The sequence below is a fragment of the Haplochromis burtoni genome, unplaced genomic scaffold (assembly GCF_018398535.1).
Source record: "Haplochromis burtoni strain Fernald_Lab_line unplaced genomic scaffold, NCSU_Asbu1 Contig_103, whole genome shotgun sequence".
NCBI classification, from domain to species: domain Eukaryota; kingdom Metazoa; phylum Chordata; class Actinopteri; order Cichliformes; family Cichlidae; genus Haplochromis; species Haplochromis burtoni.
In genome coordinates this window covers 1,503,673-1,517,000 of record NW_024582464.1, presented here as the reverse complement: position 1 = coordinate 1,517,000, position 13,328 = coordinate 1,503,673, and the positions used below count along the sequence as shown (strand labels likewise).

Below are 13,328 nucleotides of genomic sequence, written 5' to 3'. Positions count from 1 at the left end.
GAAAAAATACCCAAAAATCAAATGACCCCCTTTGAGCAAAAAGTGGGGGAAAAAACTCCCTTTTAACAGGAAGAAATCAGAACCAGGCTCAAGGAGAGACAGCCATCTGCCATGACTGGAAAAAACAATTTATTTACATATTTACTTTTTTATTCTTACACCGGATTGTATATTTGTACATTTTTATACATGCTCTTTATCTCACTGTACAACTGTATGGTGACAATAAAGGCATTCTACTCTATTCTATTCTAAAACGAGTAATACATGGGAAGAAGTCAAATTGGGCCATCTGTATAATAAGTTCATCTAATGCTTAAAATTAGTTTCTCCATCTCAGATTTCGAGAAAACTTTATGACAAAGCAGCTCTTAATGCACTGTGCCCTTGGTTAGCGCTGCTTTTCTTGAATGTAATTTTTAGATCAGAGTGATTAACCTTTTGGCTATCGTACAAATGAAACTTGTAGTATTCAAATAGGAAGCGCACTAGCCAGATTCTGCCACTTTTTTGGACTGGGATTTTGCCAGTTTGCATAAGGAACATTGACACCGTTGGCACAGCAGAGCAGAAATGTGAGAACGTATCTGTCCTGCTTTCTGTTGCTGATATATACATCGTGGTCACACGCTGTCATATGCTTGTCAGTGAGTGTAAGCAGCAAATGGCAGAGAGAAAACAATGTGTGTCAGAAAGAGGGAGAAAAAAAGTTTGGCACTCCACGATGCTGAAAGCGGGGCCAAGAAAAGCCGCTCAGGTGTCACTATTGCGCGAAGTGACGATAGAATACGATAGAAGCTACCTTTGGTGCGACCGCCGACAGGACACTTGTCAGAAAATAAACAGCACCGCGGCTTTACATTGTTGTTTGGGGGTGTTGGGGAGGAGGAGGAGGAGGAAAGGGGGGAGCTCTGAGGTTGGGGACGGAGGTGGTGGGGGGGACCGTTGGTGAGTGAGTGCGTTACATGAAAACAAAAACACAGAGACACGGGCTATCGCTTCGGGGAGCTTCAAATCGAACGCCCCGTTCAGCACATAACCGAGGCGTGTGTTCACAAAATGCATCCCGCGGTCAGTTTTATGTCAGCATACACAATAACGTTCACGGTTATCTTACCCGTCTTTGCGCTTAGCTTTATAAACGTGCCCGTAGGTGCCTCGACCCACTTTGCAACCTTCATATTCGAACAGATCTTCTACTCTCTCTCTCTCCGCCGCCAGCTTTGTTTTGAAGTCGTAATCCATTTTAACCCATAAATACGCCTTAATTTACAATAAAATAAAATATTAATTATAACATGCATTAATTAAATAATCTGGTCGTTTTATTCCCCCACCATTTCCTTGTTTGGGATTTTGGTCTGCTCCGCTTAATGTTCACTGGCTCGTTGACGTTTCTAATTGGCGCGCGTGGCTCGCTGGGTATGGTAGTTCTTATGAGCAGGCGCCGCAGTTTGCCGCGTTGTCAGGCAAGCTATGGCAAACTACAACCCGCGTTTCTCGCTGCTGTTCGTTGCACTTTGCGTACTCATGAAAGCTCTTCAAAAATGCGGCCGTCTGTGGTTTGAGGTTACCTTTTTTAACGTCACGTAAGATGAATAAATAAATGAGCTAAACGGATCCTCGTTATCTGGATCATCATCATCATCATCATCATCATCATTATTATTATTATTATTATTATTATTATTATTTAATGGTCATAATAATAATGGTATTGCAAAAGCTGAACAACTGTGTACATATGCAGTGTATTCATTTAATATAGTTAGAGTGACCACTTCCCACCAAACTCAATGTGATCCGAAGGGTATGGGACCTATTACAAATTGTTTAAATATATCAAGTGCTATGTGTAACTTAAGGATATGTGCAAACATCCTGGGTGTTTCTGGGGTTGTTTTTTCGGGGGATAATATGAGTTTTCCAACTTCTTAACTGTTATTTTAGCTGATGTTTTTTCTGATAAGCATCTAAGGCTTTAAGTAGATCGCTGCATCTCTTTTTAAGACACAGTTTTCTTTTGAGATTTAGATTCATTTTTTACTTTTGTGAACTACAGTCAGCCAAAAAAAGAAAAAACATTGTTTAGTGCAGTTAGTGGTAAACATATGAAACGTCTTCCATAAATAAAGGTTATGAAAAAACAAAACATCATGCCTTGTAGATGCCTTATTATAGAAGGCATCACCCTTGCCTTCTATAATAATCGATAGGTTTTTGACATGCACACACACCTGTATATGTAGATGAGTGACGTCATGTCATATGTATGTGATTCATACTTAATTACTGTCATTCTATTGGGTGACAATTGTATGTGTGAGTTCCCACTGCCCGGAACACAATGAGATGAGACAAGTCCTGTAACACATACAGTAGATATGTAATATCCTTTGGGAGTTCTTTCACCTGTTTTCCTTCTATAAGTACACTCTTTTGCTAAAACGAATACCTGCGCAGTCCAGTTTAGTTCAATCCAATTTAACAACTTGGTCATATTCTCATTTAAGTGGTTTATATCTGATATTCGCAGTTTAATATCAGTATTATAGTACCATTAAGTGAAAAAACAAATTATACAGCTTAAAAAAGAGAGAGCGTACATACGAAAAATTAATGTGATAAGTAAACACAATGGCTTGTGTTAGAAAAAAAGTTACGTAATCGTCGTGAACAGAAGAAAACTTATCAGAAAAGGACTTTTACACGAACATGCCGTCAACTGTCATACTGGCCTTCGTAAACTTAAATCCAGATGTCATGTAATGTTGATGTTGCTGTTTATATATATATAATTAGTATGTATTTCCAGAGGAAAGCTACATGCAGGCGGAAAAGTTTCATGACGGAAGACCCGCCTTCTATTATAATTGATAGGTTTCTGACCAATCACAAATCCCAAGATATGGCTTCGCGTTCAGATTGGCTCGAGGTGAGGCTTACGTAGGGCTATTGCCAAATAAAAGCTCCGCGCGGTCTCCATTCAGCGCTTACACAGTATGGCCGGCGATATTAGCTAGCGCTCGCTAACGGTATTCTCTGCTAAAGGGAAGACGGTAACTCAAGCAAATCAACTCCTGGATTGTTTTAAGGACTGAACCTCGCGAAATAATAACAGGTCGAGGAAGGAGTAATTAAGCTGTAAACGTTATAAACGACGTTGTAATATTTTTGGTTGTTGGGTGTCTGTTGTCTCACGATGGAAGATAACGGTGCACATTTCTTCGAGGGGACCGAGAAGCTGTTGGAGGTGTGGTTCTCTCGGCAGGATGAGACCAAAGGAAACGGAGACCTCCGTACCATCCCAAGGTTCGTGTCACTTGAGTATCTCCGGGGCAGTGTCCGTCCACAGCAGCCTAGTGGTACATGGACAGAAACACCGGCTACATGCACGGCTTCAGTGGTCACTTTTTGAGATGTATAACAACTTGAATATTGTACAGTCCCGTTTCCGTTGACACTGTATTCCTTATAGTTATTAATCCTCCCCTGGATAAACGGCAAGCATTGAAGTGAACCAAATCTAAGCGTGGATCCTTAAGCTGGGGAGCTAGCTAACGTCGCCATTGGAAAATGGACACCTCCCCCTTTTAACAGTGGCTGAGTCATTCATTCTTCACCCTGGGAGCTTGCGTTAATTAATATATTCAGCTCCCATCGCTTGTTTTTGCGAGATGCTTTGTCGCATGAGGCTTGGACGCCACCATGACAGCCAATTTAGAGCTACTTCATTTAAGCTAGTCCCTAGGAAAAATATTCAAATTATCAGCCGTTTCCTGAATTCTCCGACGCTGAATTCTCCGACTGCTTGTGATTTAGTGATGAGGCGATCTTATTGTCGTTATTTGCCAATTGCTATATATATTCGTGCTCGTGTGCACTAAATTGCTTGGTCTTTGTAATTACATATGCTTTATTTTTTCCTGCGTCACTCTATAACGAGGGGGGCATGTGAGACATGTGGTCGTCCGTTGTCACCGCGTGCCTTGCTGGCACGGAAATAGATTCAAGTATTCCAATTCAACCTTTATTTTATTTTTTAAAATTCTTTACTTTTTAAGGCTCATAAGTGATTGGGGAAAACCGTCAACCTTTCCCTCTGCCCTTGCGGTTGCTAAAGGCTGGCCCCAGGTCTGTTACTGCTGTCTGTTTAACCAGAGAGAAACTGCGTAAAGTCGTGTTCACGTTTTCGGCCATGCGGCGCTCTCGCTCCTAGTTGCTCTGATTGGTTAGAGGGTTCCCTGTTACGTTGTGCCGCGGGGCACTTGGTTACGTTTAAGGACCGGGGGGGAGGACCCGGGGCGGCATGGATTCTGAAAAATCCATGTGGGTTCAGTTCTTGTGAGAAATTCAGTTTTTGCTTGCTAGCAAAATTAGCTGGTTTGAAATGCACGTTTTAAACAACCTTTAACAAGGAGAAACCTTAAAGGCAGATTTGTACCGTGTGTCATAATAATTTTTTGCTTCCCAGACTTAAGTGGAAGTTGTCCACTGTAAAACAAATAGATTGTTTAAAATCACCTGGGTTATGTCACCTATAGAGGTAAGAATGGTACTGATTCTTTAATGTAAGGTGAGAGTAAGTGAAAGTGTTAATGGTGTCCACTGCCTTTGCTTAGGGTTTTGTTTTTAATCCTCCCCCCCCCTCTGGCAGCGTGTCATTTCATGACTGGTTCAAGGAGGCCAAATCATCTCCAGTGATGGGTGACTTTTTCTGGTTAATGACCAGATCAGGGGCTGGTTTGACAAGTGCATAACCATTGGAGTAAAGGAAAGCTGGCATTAATTTACAGCCAGAGGGCAGATTAACGGCTCAAAGGGACACTGTCAGTGGATCAGACTTGATGGACGTTAGCCAATGTCCAAATAAGACCACAAGGGCATCTGATTCACAAATGTGAAGCTTGCTCACATTACCTCTGCTGCCACTTGTCAGGGTTCAGACTGCATACCAAGCACTTCCAGTCATTGTAGGGGAGACTGGTTCATAAAGTCATAGCATATTCACCTCTAAACACCTGAAAAATTTACTGTTCCTTGTGCTCAAGCCATCCAGTAAGTGACCACTTTTCTGTCTGATAAGTGGCAAACGTTCCAACATCTTGATCAGCCATGTGTTCATAATCTCTGGGATACATGAAAACAGGTTTGGCGCTTTGCTTTCTTTGAGGAAAATATGATCTTGTTGCACAGCTAGAAATAACCTCTGGTGTCGATTTCTCACCGAGGCAGGAGCTGACACAGCTTGCTAATGCTTGGCCTCTGGTATGAAACTGGGAAGTAGGCATGTCGCAACAGCTCTGTTATGTTGCGGGAAGTGATCGAGCTGAACTGTATCCAGACATACCTGTAATGCCTTTGTTCATCTTCCAAATACACTGTTGACATTACTTAATCATATTATATCATTTGCAGAGTTTAGATGGTACTATGATATACACCATTCTCATCAGGCTTGGCCTTGATGGCAAACTAAAGATGTTGAGTCTTTGCATTAAGGACAATGCCAAAGAGAAGCTGGTGTATAACAAAGCCATCTTAAAGGCACATCGCCTGCATGGCCAGATTTAGAGTAGCTTATAGCATGATTTAGTGTTTATATCATCTTGCTCCAATGTTGGTCCTCAGTGCAGGACCTTTGTTTATCTTCTGAGACGTGCAGTTTTGAAATCCTTCACATCCTTTTACACAATTTTCTTATGCACAAACTAAAAACCAGATTTTTAAATTGGTGGTGTTTTGGGCTGGAAGTGTAAAAAAACAACTGTTTACTTGTTCATGTGTTGACCTTATTTGAAACTTGATATTGGAGCACATTTGACTCCGTGATACCATACCTAGCTTTTTTGCCCCCACCCTCTCAGAGGAAGTGATGTTCACAACAGATGACGTAAGCCTGTCACTCTCTGAGGACAATGTTGTTGAGGGATTAGATGAAGTGTTGTTGTGGTACTGGAAGGTAGTAAACATATTTGTAGTTTAGTTTCTTGGGCCATTAGGCCCGAATACAAAAGGCTGCAGTGTGAACTGTATTATTCTTGATTTTGTTGTCTTTAGAACAATGTCTGAGAGATGCATTGTTTGTTTATTTGTTTTTTGTGTGCGTTTCCTCAGTCATCTAGTTCATTTGTAGATTGACCATGTAGAAAGGAACATAATTGGGTCTTGCATTTTTGCCCACAGCCTTTACGCATACTGCTGCAGTCTGGTTACTGAGGGGCATTTCTTTTTGAGAGGTTCTCTAGAAAAGCCAGTTTCATAAAGCATTCATTATTGAGCTGCTGGTATGCTTTCATCGAACACTTTATTTCTTGGAACGTTTGTCTTGCAGCCCAGGCCCCCACTGTGAATGGGTTTGGCTGCTGTTCCAAGGTTGTAATGTGACACAGCTGTCTGGGTGGTGTCCGGGGGGGCAGAGGCAGCTGCTAGAAGGTGTGTCTGCTGTAGGTGCAGAATAAGTCCACATTACCCTACAGCCATCTGCACATGGTGGAAAACAGATTTCAGTCTGAACAATACCTCTATTGATATCATCAGTATTGTATGCCCAAAGCATGCTCTGGCACTGAAATTGTTATATGCACTTACTTTTTCAGTGTAAAGACTACAGCAAGCTTCATAGACATTTCTGTTCAAAATCCTGAAAACATTCCAAACTTGGCCATGTTACATAACCATCAATAGTTCTTTCCTGTAGTGGGTGCCACTTTAAAATGACCTCAAAAGAGAACAACTTTGTCTTTGTGTGCATTTAACTTGTGTTCTTTTTCTTTCAGGTTTGAGTGGGACAAACTTCTGGAAAATGTGCATTGTTTGATAATAAGTGTGACAAAGACTGACAAGCAGGAAGCTTATATACTCAGGTGAGTGCCTGCTCAATACCTGCAGAAAGTCTTTCCAACTAGACCTTAACCTAATTTCCATTAATGACAGTCTCAGGTGTCAGTATGGGCATGTACTCTACATGTCACATGCAGTGCTTATATGAATGTGTAGTTGTGTTAAGGTAGGCCAAGTATGAGCATGTCAGATAAAACTAACATGAAGCTAAAACTGAAGCCAGTAAGCTTAACTCCTCTTGGGTAATCAAACAAGTATGACAAGTTGAATGGGAACTAGGGTGTGGCTTTTTCTCTTCCTCCTTTTGCTCACCTGTCCACCTTTTTTCCTTTCCCCATTAAAAAGGAGAGAAAGCCTTCACTGAAGTTTTACCTTCCCCATTACTGCTCTGCAATGTAGCAAGGTGAAACAAATATAGAAACTAATACCAGACCTCTATTACACGCATCAATAGTAAAATTTCATTTTACGAATGAGTAGCTGAGGGGCTCGGTTTGCTCATTTTAGGTCAATATTACAAAGATACCAGGCTTACTTAATCATCATTATGTATCATAGAATATAATGAGGGAAACGATGCTCTGTGGTTATTGGTGACTAACTCCTTTCTTGTCTCTACAGTGAGAGTAGCATGTTTGTCTCCAAGAGACGTTTCATTTTGAAGACATGCGGAACCACCCTCTTGTTGCAAGCACTGGTGCCTCTGCTGGAACTCGCCAGGGAGTACTGCGGCTTCGACACCATTGAGGTTAGACTGGTGTAGCATTTGCATGACAAAGCTTATTTCATCTCAGTCTGAACGAGCTGTATCAATGAAGCTGATTAGTTGCGTAGGTTTATTCATTAGTGTCTTGTTTGCAGAATTTCTTCTACTCCCGTAAGAACTTCATGAAACCAGCCCATCAAGAGTTCCCTCATCGAAACTTCCAGGAAGAAGTGGACTTCCTCAGCCAGATTTTTCCCAGTACGTGATACATGAAACTCTGAAATGTGTTACACACACAAGTAAAGGGTAGGGCTGTTCGATATAACGATATATATCGGATGATGATATAAAAACGTCTATCGTTTCATTTTACGCTATGTTTCGTTGTGTCGCAAAATAAACTATTTACGGCAATTTTTTTTTTTTTCATCGTTTTGATGGTCACTGTAGTGGCTATATTAATTTCCTAAAGTTAATATTATTTAATATAACCACACTACAGACAGCCAAGCGCCTGTTTTTATGCGTTGTCGTTAGTAACAACGACGGTAACACCATCGCGTGTCCGCTTGTTTATTTTCCACCTAAACCTTTCACAATAAAGCTCAAGATCCTGTTGAGACTTTTCAAAATAAACTGAATCACGTGAAAGAGCAGATTATTTACAGATGAGAAGTAAAAAAGAGCCGCCAGGTGCTTAAAAAATAATCCTAAGACTCAATTGTTAGAACAGGCTTTTCCCCGCAGCACGCCGTGTAATAAATACTCTCAAAGAAAACGTCGGCCGTTACAACTTATGTGTAAAAATGTATAGTTTCATGCATCAGTTAAAACACTCGACTCCAGGTACATGCCGCACAGCTGGAAACACTTCCCGCAAGTCGAGCTGCCCGAGATTCACAGAATTTATAGAAAATGTTACATTTTTGTGATTTATATTGTTATCGGGACGATAGAATTCTTATATCGGGGATATGAGATTTTGGTCATATCGCACAGCCCTAGTAAAGTGTGTTTGAAGCACAGTCTGTTAAATCCCTGACGCTCTGAATTTACAGCTGGAAAATGCCCAAGGGATTTCCCGGTTTATGGCTGCTCCTGGCAAACAATCTGCTAGTTTTTTAAACAAAAAGCTGGACTAGTTGACAAATCTAAAAGACAGAACTCCTCAACCACTACCCCCACAGAAAATTGAAATCAAACACTTTAAATGATCAAAGTGAAACGTTAACCAACAAACACTTCATGTGTTAGCTGTATTAAGCAATTAGCACATTCCTCATTGATCAAACATAATCTTAGCAGTGTTGTTAGCAGTAGGCTTCTCCTATGCTAACATTGACAACTTGGTTCTATAGTTTATTTTGACAACACCAACATGCAGCTTTTTAGCACAAAAGAACTACAGAGCAGCACTGCTTAACATAGCTGTCATGTATTTACCCTCATGAATAAAGTAATAAAACTGTTTGGCACTGACTAGCGGGGTTAGCGAACATTTAAATATCCAATCATAAGACACACCCTGATTCTGATTAATGCAAATCTTAGGTTTATGTTTTTATAGATCAGGTAATCATGTATCCGTGATCATCATCTCTACCCAAGCTGTTTTAATCATTTAAGAACAAATGTTGAATGTTGCTTGTAATATTGAGACTAGGGTGTGCATTGCTTATACTATAGCTGTGGGGACAATGAAATTCAGTATTATCACAGACTGTAATTTTGTGTAGCTTAATTTTATCATTGTGGGTTCTCTTCAGAGCTGCCTAATGTTTTTGTTGATTATAAACTGTAACCATAACATTCCCTCCTTTTACAGATGGTGCAGCCTACTGTATGGGACGTTTGAACTCTGACTGCTGGTGAGCATTAAAATATCCCACATTGGCTTATTATGCTAATAGCTAAGATGGTCAAGATTTTCAGTCATGAAATATAATTAAATATTTGTGGTTTCTGGAGTTCAGCACTTGTCAGTGAATGTTGGTAATCTGTGACAACAAAATGCCAATTCATGAGGGAGGTGAAAAGCCTTTAGTTTAAATTGAAAGGATGTTCAAGGCCTCCTCTCATAGGTAGCAGCTCCATGCATCCTCCAGGTTTGAAAATCTTTAATGCCCCCTTGCATCTCTCCCACAGGTACCTGTTTACTCTGGATATGCCAGAGTACTGGGAGAACAAGTATGCTGATCAGACGCTGGAAGTTCTGATGAGCGACCTTGATCCAGCCATCATGGACCAGTTCTACATGAAAGACGGTGTTTCCGCAAGTGAGGTCACTCGTGTAAGTTTTCCCCCGGTTTCCCCCTCAGAACAAGCATGTGGTAGTAGTTTAACCTTCATAATCACGGTCTCGTTCTGTTCTCGCAGATGAGTGGAATTCGTGACCTGATTCCAGGTTCTGTGATTGATGCCACAATGTTCAACCCTTGTGGATACTCGATGAACGGGATGAAGACTGACGTGAGTGGCATTTTGTTTCTTCATCATAGTTGCGCGCTCAAGCAAATCAGTGATGCGACTCTGCTCATTTTCCCCACAGGGAACCTACTGGACCATCCACATCACCCCAGAGCCAGAGTTCTCCTACGTCAGCTTTGAAACAAACCTCTCCCAGACGTCATACGATGAATTGATCAGGAAGGTTGTGGAGGTGTTCAAGCCAGGAAAATTTGTGACTACACTCTTTGTCAATCAGGTGCATTTCAAATCCAATTTTTGCATCTACCCGGGGGGGGGGGGATTTTAAACAGCTTCCTGTAAAGTGGTTTGTTTTTGTTTTTTCTCCTGCAGAGCTCTAAATGTCGCAGTGTCTTTTCTACTCCCCCAAAAATGGAGGGCTACAAGCGCCTCGACCGCCAGTTGGCTCAATTCAACGATTACAATTTTGTCTTCACAAGCTACACCAAGAATCGCCAGCAGAACCAGCAGCAGAGCTGAGGGTCGAGGATGAAGAGGCGCAAAAAACGTGGCGCCTCGGCGCTCCCACGTTGCAATGCGCTTCACCACAGAGTAGCGAGCTTGTCATCATCGTCTCTCCTGTCCCACCCTCCCCGCTGCTGCTGTCACCATCCAGATTGTCCTGGTGTCAGCGATGGGGCTGCTGCCCCTACTTTAACTTCCAGTTTGAGTTGTTTGCATTGTTGTACCCGTGACTTAGTTCCCTTGCATGAAAGCTCTTTTCTCTGTTACGATATTCTAGCCCACTCTTGCTGTGATCTTGAAGTGCATGTAGAGGTATTAAACACGCTCTGTTTCAGGCTGTCCACCTGTGCCCAGTACAATGGTCCCTTCCTGCAGGTGTCCCCCCTCATTCCCCACAGACAAGGTTTCCGCCCACCCTAGACCAGGACCCTGACGTGCTCAGATCAGTCCGCCTCTTATGAGCATACTTTAGATCTCATCCATTGGTTTAAACTTCAAATTGCACCCACCCACCTAGCTAGCATGACTATTTCTCTACTCTGTTACTGAGTTTATTTTAAAACCCTGTTTACTCAAGGTACTTGGAGGCAAATCACCTCAGCTCAAGTTGTGCTGAGCTTGGGCATTGTGGGATTGTCTTTGAAATGCCATCTTGCTTTGTTGCACTAAAGGTTCAAAAGTTCTCATCTTATTGGTCAGGTTTTGTTCTTTGGCAGTTTTGTTCTTTGGTAAACTTTCAGCTTATACACTTCAGATCTGAGCTTGAACATTTTACATTGGCCCACATCTGTAGGAAGCATCTAGATATTTCAACCCAGTCATGCAGCATTCACAGAGGGTTTTAAAAAACAAACAAACAAACAAAAAAAAAAACCTGAATGTAGCACAGGCCGTGCAGAGCGGCTTGCTCGGCCATCTTTCGAATGTACATTTCTCTGGAAAGAAAGCCTGGAACAGGTTTGAGCTGAATGTACGACTCCAGACAACGCGCTCACAATGCCCTCTGCTGACCGGCCATTGTTCAGCCCCAGCCCACCGAGAGCCAGCCCTCCTGGCCACTCGCACTGTGTTCAGCTCTGAAAGGAAATAATGAATCAGACACTTTTTGCTTTAGTTGCCCACCAAAGCATCCCCCCAAACATAATATCCACCCTGTCTCTTTCTGCCACATACAGAGATGTAAGCGCACAAAAGAGGCCCACTAGTCTGAGCATGCCAGGGTGGTCCCAGATCATTCCGCATATAACCACTACATAAACTGCCATTTATGAAATTTATTGTGCCCTCACTTTTTTCTTTTTGTCATTTGGGTCAATGCCCTTTGTTTGCAGGGGGAATCCTGACACACTGCATGTGACTACTAGTGCCGTGTTGCTCAACAGTGTAATGTAGCGCTGTCTCTGCTGTCAGTGTGTGCTTCACCTTCCTCTTGTTTTACAAGGTGAAATTTGGAACTGCCCCAACCTGGTACATGTTGGATAGGTGGTTTTGTTTGTATTTTATTCCCCCTTTTTGTTTTGGTTTTTATTTTTTTTATAAATTTCATGTACCTGTCTAACTCTTATAGATTTCAGGCTTCAGACAGGTGCTAAAAGCAGGAGAAGTTTCAGTCTTGTTTGTGGTTTTGTTTTTATTTGATACCCTACTACAGCTAAGGTTTAGCTTCTCCTGCCAGAGAATGCTGTTAGAATCTTGCAGATGTGATAGTTTTATCCTGATTTCGGCACTTGACATCATCTAAGGAACTTAGCATGCTAGTCAAGCTAGCACTTGGTAAATTTATCTATATAAGGGCAGGAATTTTGAAAAGTGTCCCTCTAGTGTGGCTACATGGCTTTTTGTTTTTTTTCTTTTTTTTTTTCCTTCAATTTAAGATTAAATGACTTGTAATGGTAGTCTGATTTATATTTTTTAAGAATTTCCATCTAGCAACAGAAATGGTATGCTAGCTGTTGGATTAAGTGCATTTCAGCCTTGTTGGTGTGGATCGTTGGTGTTTTTTATATGGTGATCTCTATTTTGCAGTTTAATGGTAATTGAATTTTATACAAAATATTTTGTATTTCTGCTGCGGACCAATTTTATTTTTAATTTTTTTTTCTTTCTGCCCTTTGGTTCTAGATGTTTTTGTGAAAACAATGTTCCAACAAAGTTACTTGAGGGATGACCTTTTCCAAGTTGACTAGATCATGTTATCACTTTGCTTTGTGAATTCAAGGAAACGGAAGCCAGGAAAGCCTCCTGCTTGTGAGGGTACAGTTGCAGGTTGTACTGAATGAGCAACTTTGCTGTTCTAATTCATTTATCTGTTCTCTGGATGGTCAAGATGTGCTAAATATCTGTGCTATGAGCTTAATGCTTCAATAAAAGATACTTAAATGTGAGATCTGTGTGCTTTTATTTTGGTATCAAGACCCTGTAGGACTGTCTGACTGCATCAGAAAGCTTTAAAGGGATGATCAAGTGGGTTTTGGTGTAGTTTGTGCAAAAATCTCAAGACCTAATGTGAAACAAGCTGCTCCCTACTCTAATACACTGATTAGACCTAAATCACAGGGGAGCTCTCCTGGTCATACAGTGCAACTGGACTGGTGGTGGGGGGGCACAACAGTGGCTCCAGGAGGAACAAACTGGAGCTGTGTGTGTGAGAATAAGCTGCTCTACAGTAGAACAGCACAGGGTGCAGTCTTCAATGACATCCCCTCTTTTACCATGGCACTCTTGTTTAGATACATTTGTTGGATGGCATTTTCCCTTCTATCTACCCGGCGTGCAGAGAACCTTTGTTGTGGTGTCATTACTGAATTTAGTAATGTAACTGTAACTGCGTTACTGAAAAATGTAATGT

The 13,328-nt window shown here is 41.5% G+C and overlaps 2 protein-coding genes across 2 annotated transcripts in view; one reads left to right on the top strand and one right to left on the bottom strand.

The window, feature by feature from the left end:
- cdk19 (cyclin-dependent kinase 19) overlaps nt 1–1,594 on the bottom strand; it is a 71,801-nt gene extending 70,207 nt beyond the window's left edge. Inside the window, exon 1 of the mRNA XM_005931062.3 lies at nt 1,118–1,594. Coding sequence (XP_005931124.1) covers nt 1,118–1,245 — 128 coding nt within the window. The 5' untranslated portion in view covers nt 1,246–1,594. The remainder of the gene's footprint in view (nt 1–1,117) is intronic.
- A 1,387-nt stretch (nt 1,595–2,981) lies between these two features.
- amd1 (adenosylmethionine decarboxylase 1) lies at nt 2,982–12,864 on the top strand. The gene is made up of 9 exons (XM_005931061.2): nt 2,982–3,312; nt 6,780–6,866; nt 7,465–7,591; nt 7,705–7,807; nt 9,375–9,417; nt 9,695–9,839; nt 9,926–10,018; nt 10,098–10,253; nt 10,349–12,864. The coding sequence occupies exons 1-9, from the start codon at nt 3,203–3,205 to the stop codon at nt 10,493–10,495; spliced, it is 1,011 nt and encodes a 336-aa protein (XP_005931123.1). The 5' UTR covers nt 2,982–3,202; the 3' UTR covers nt 10,496–12,864.
- Nucleotides 12,865–13,328: the final 464 nt, after the last annotated feature.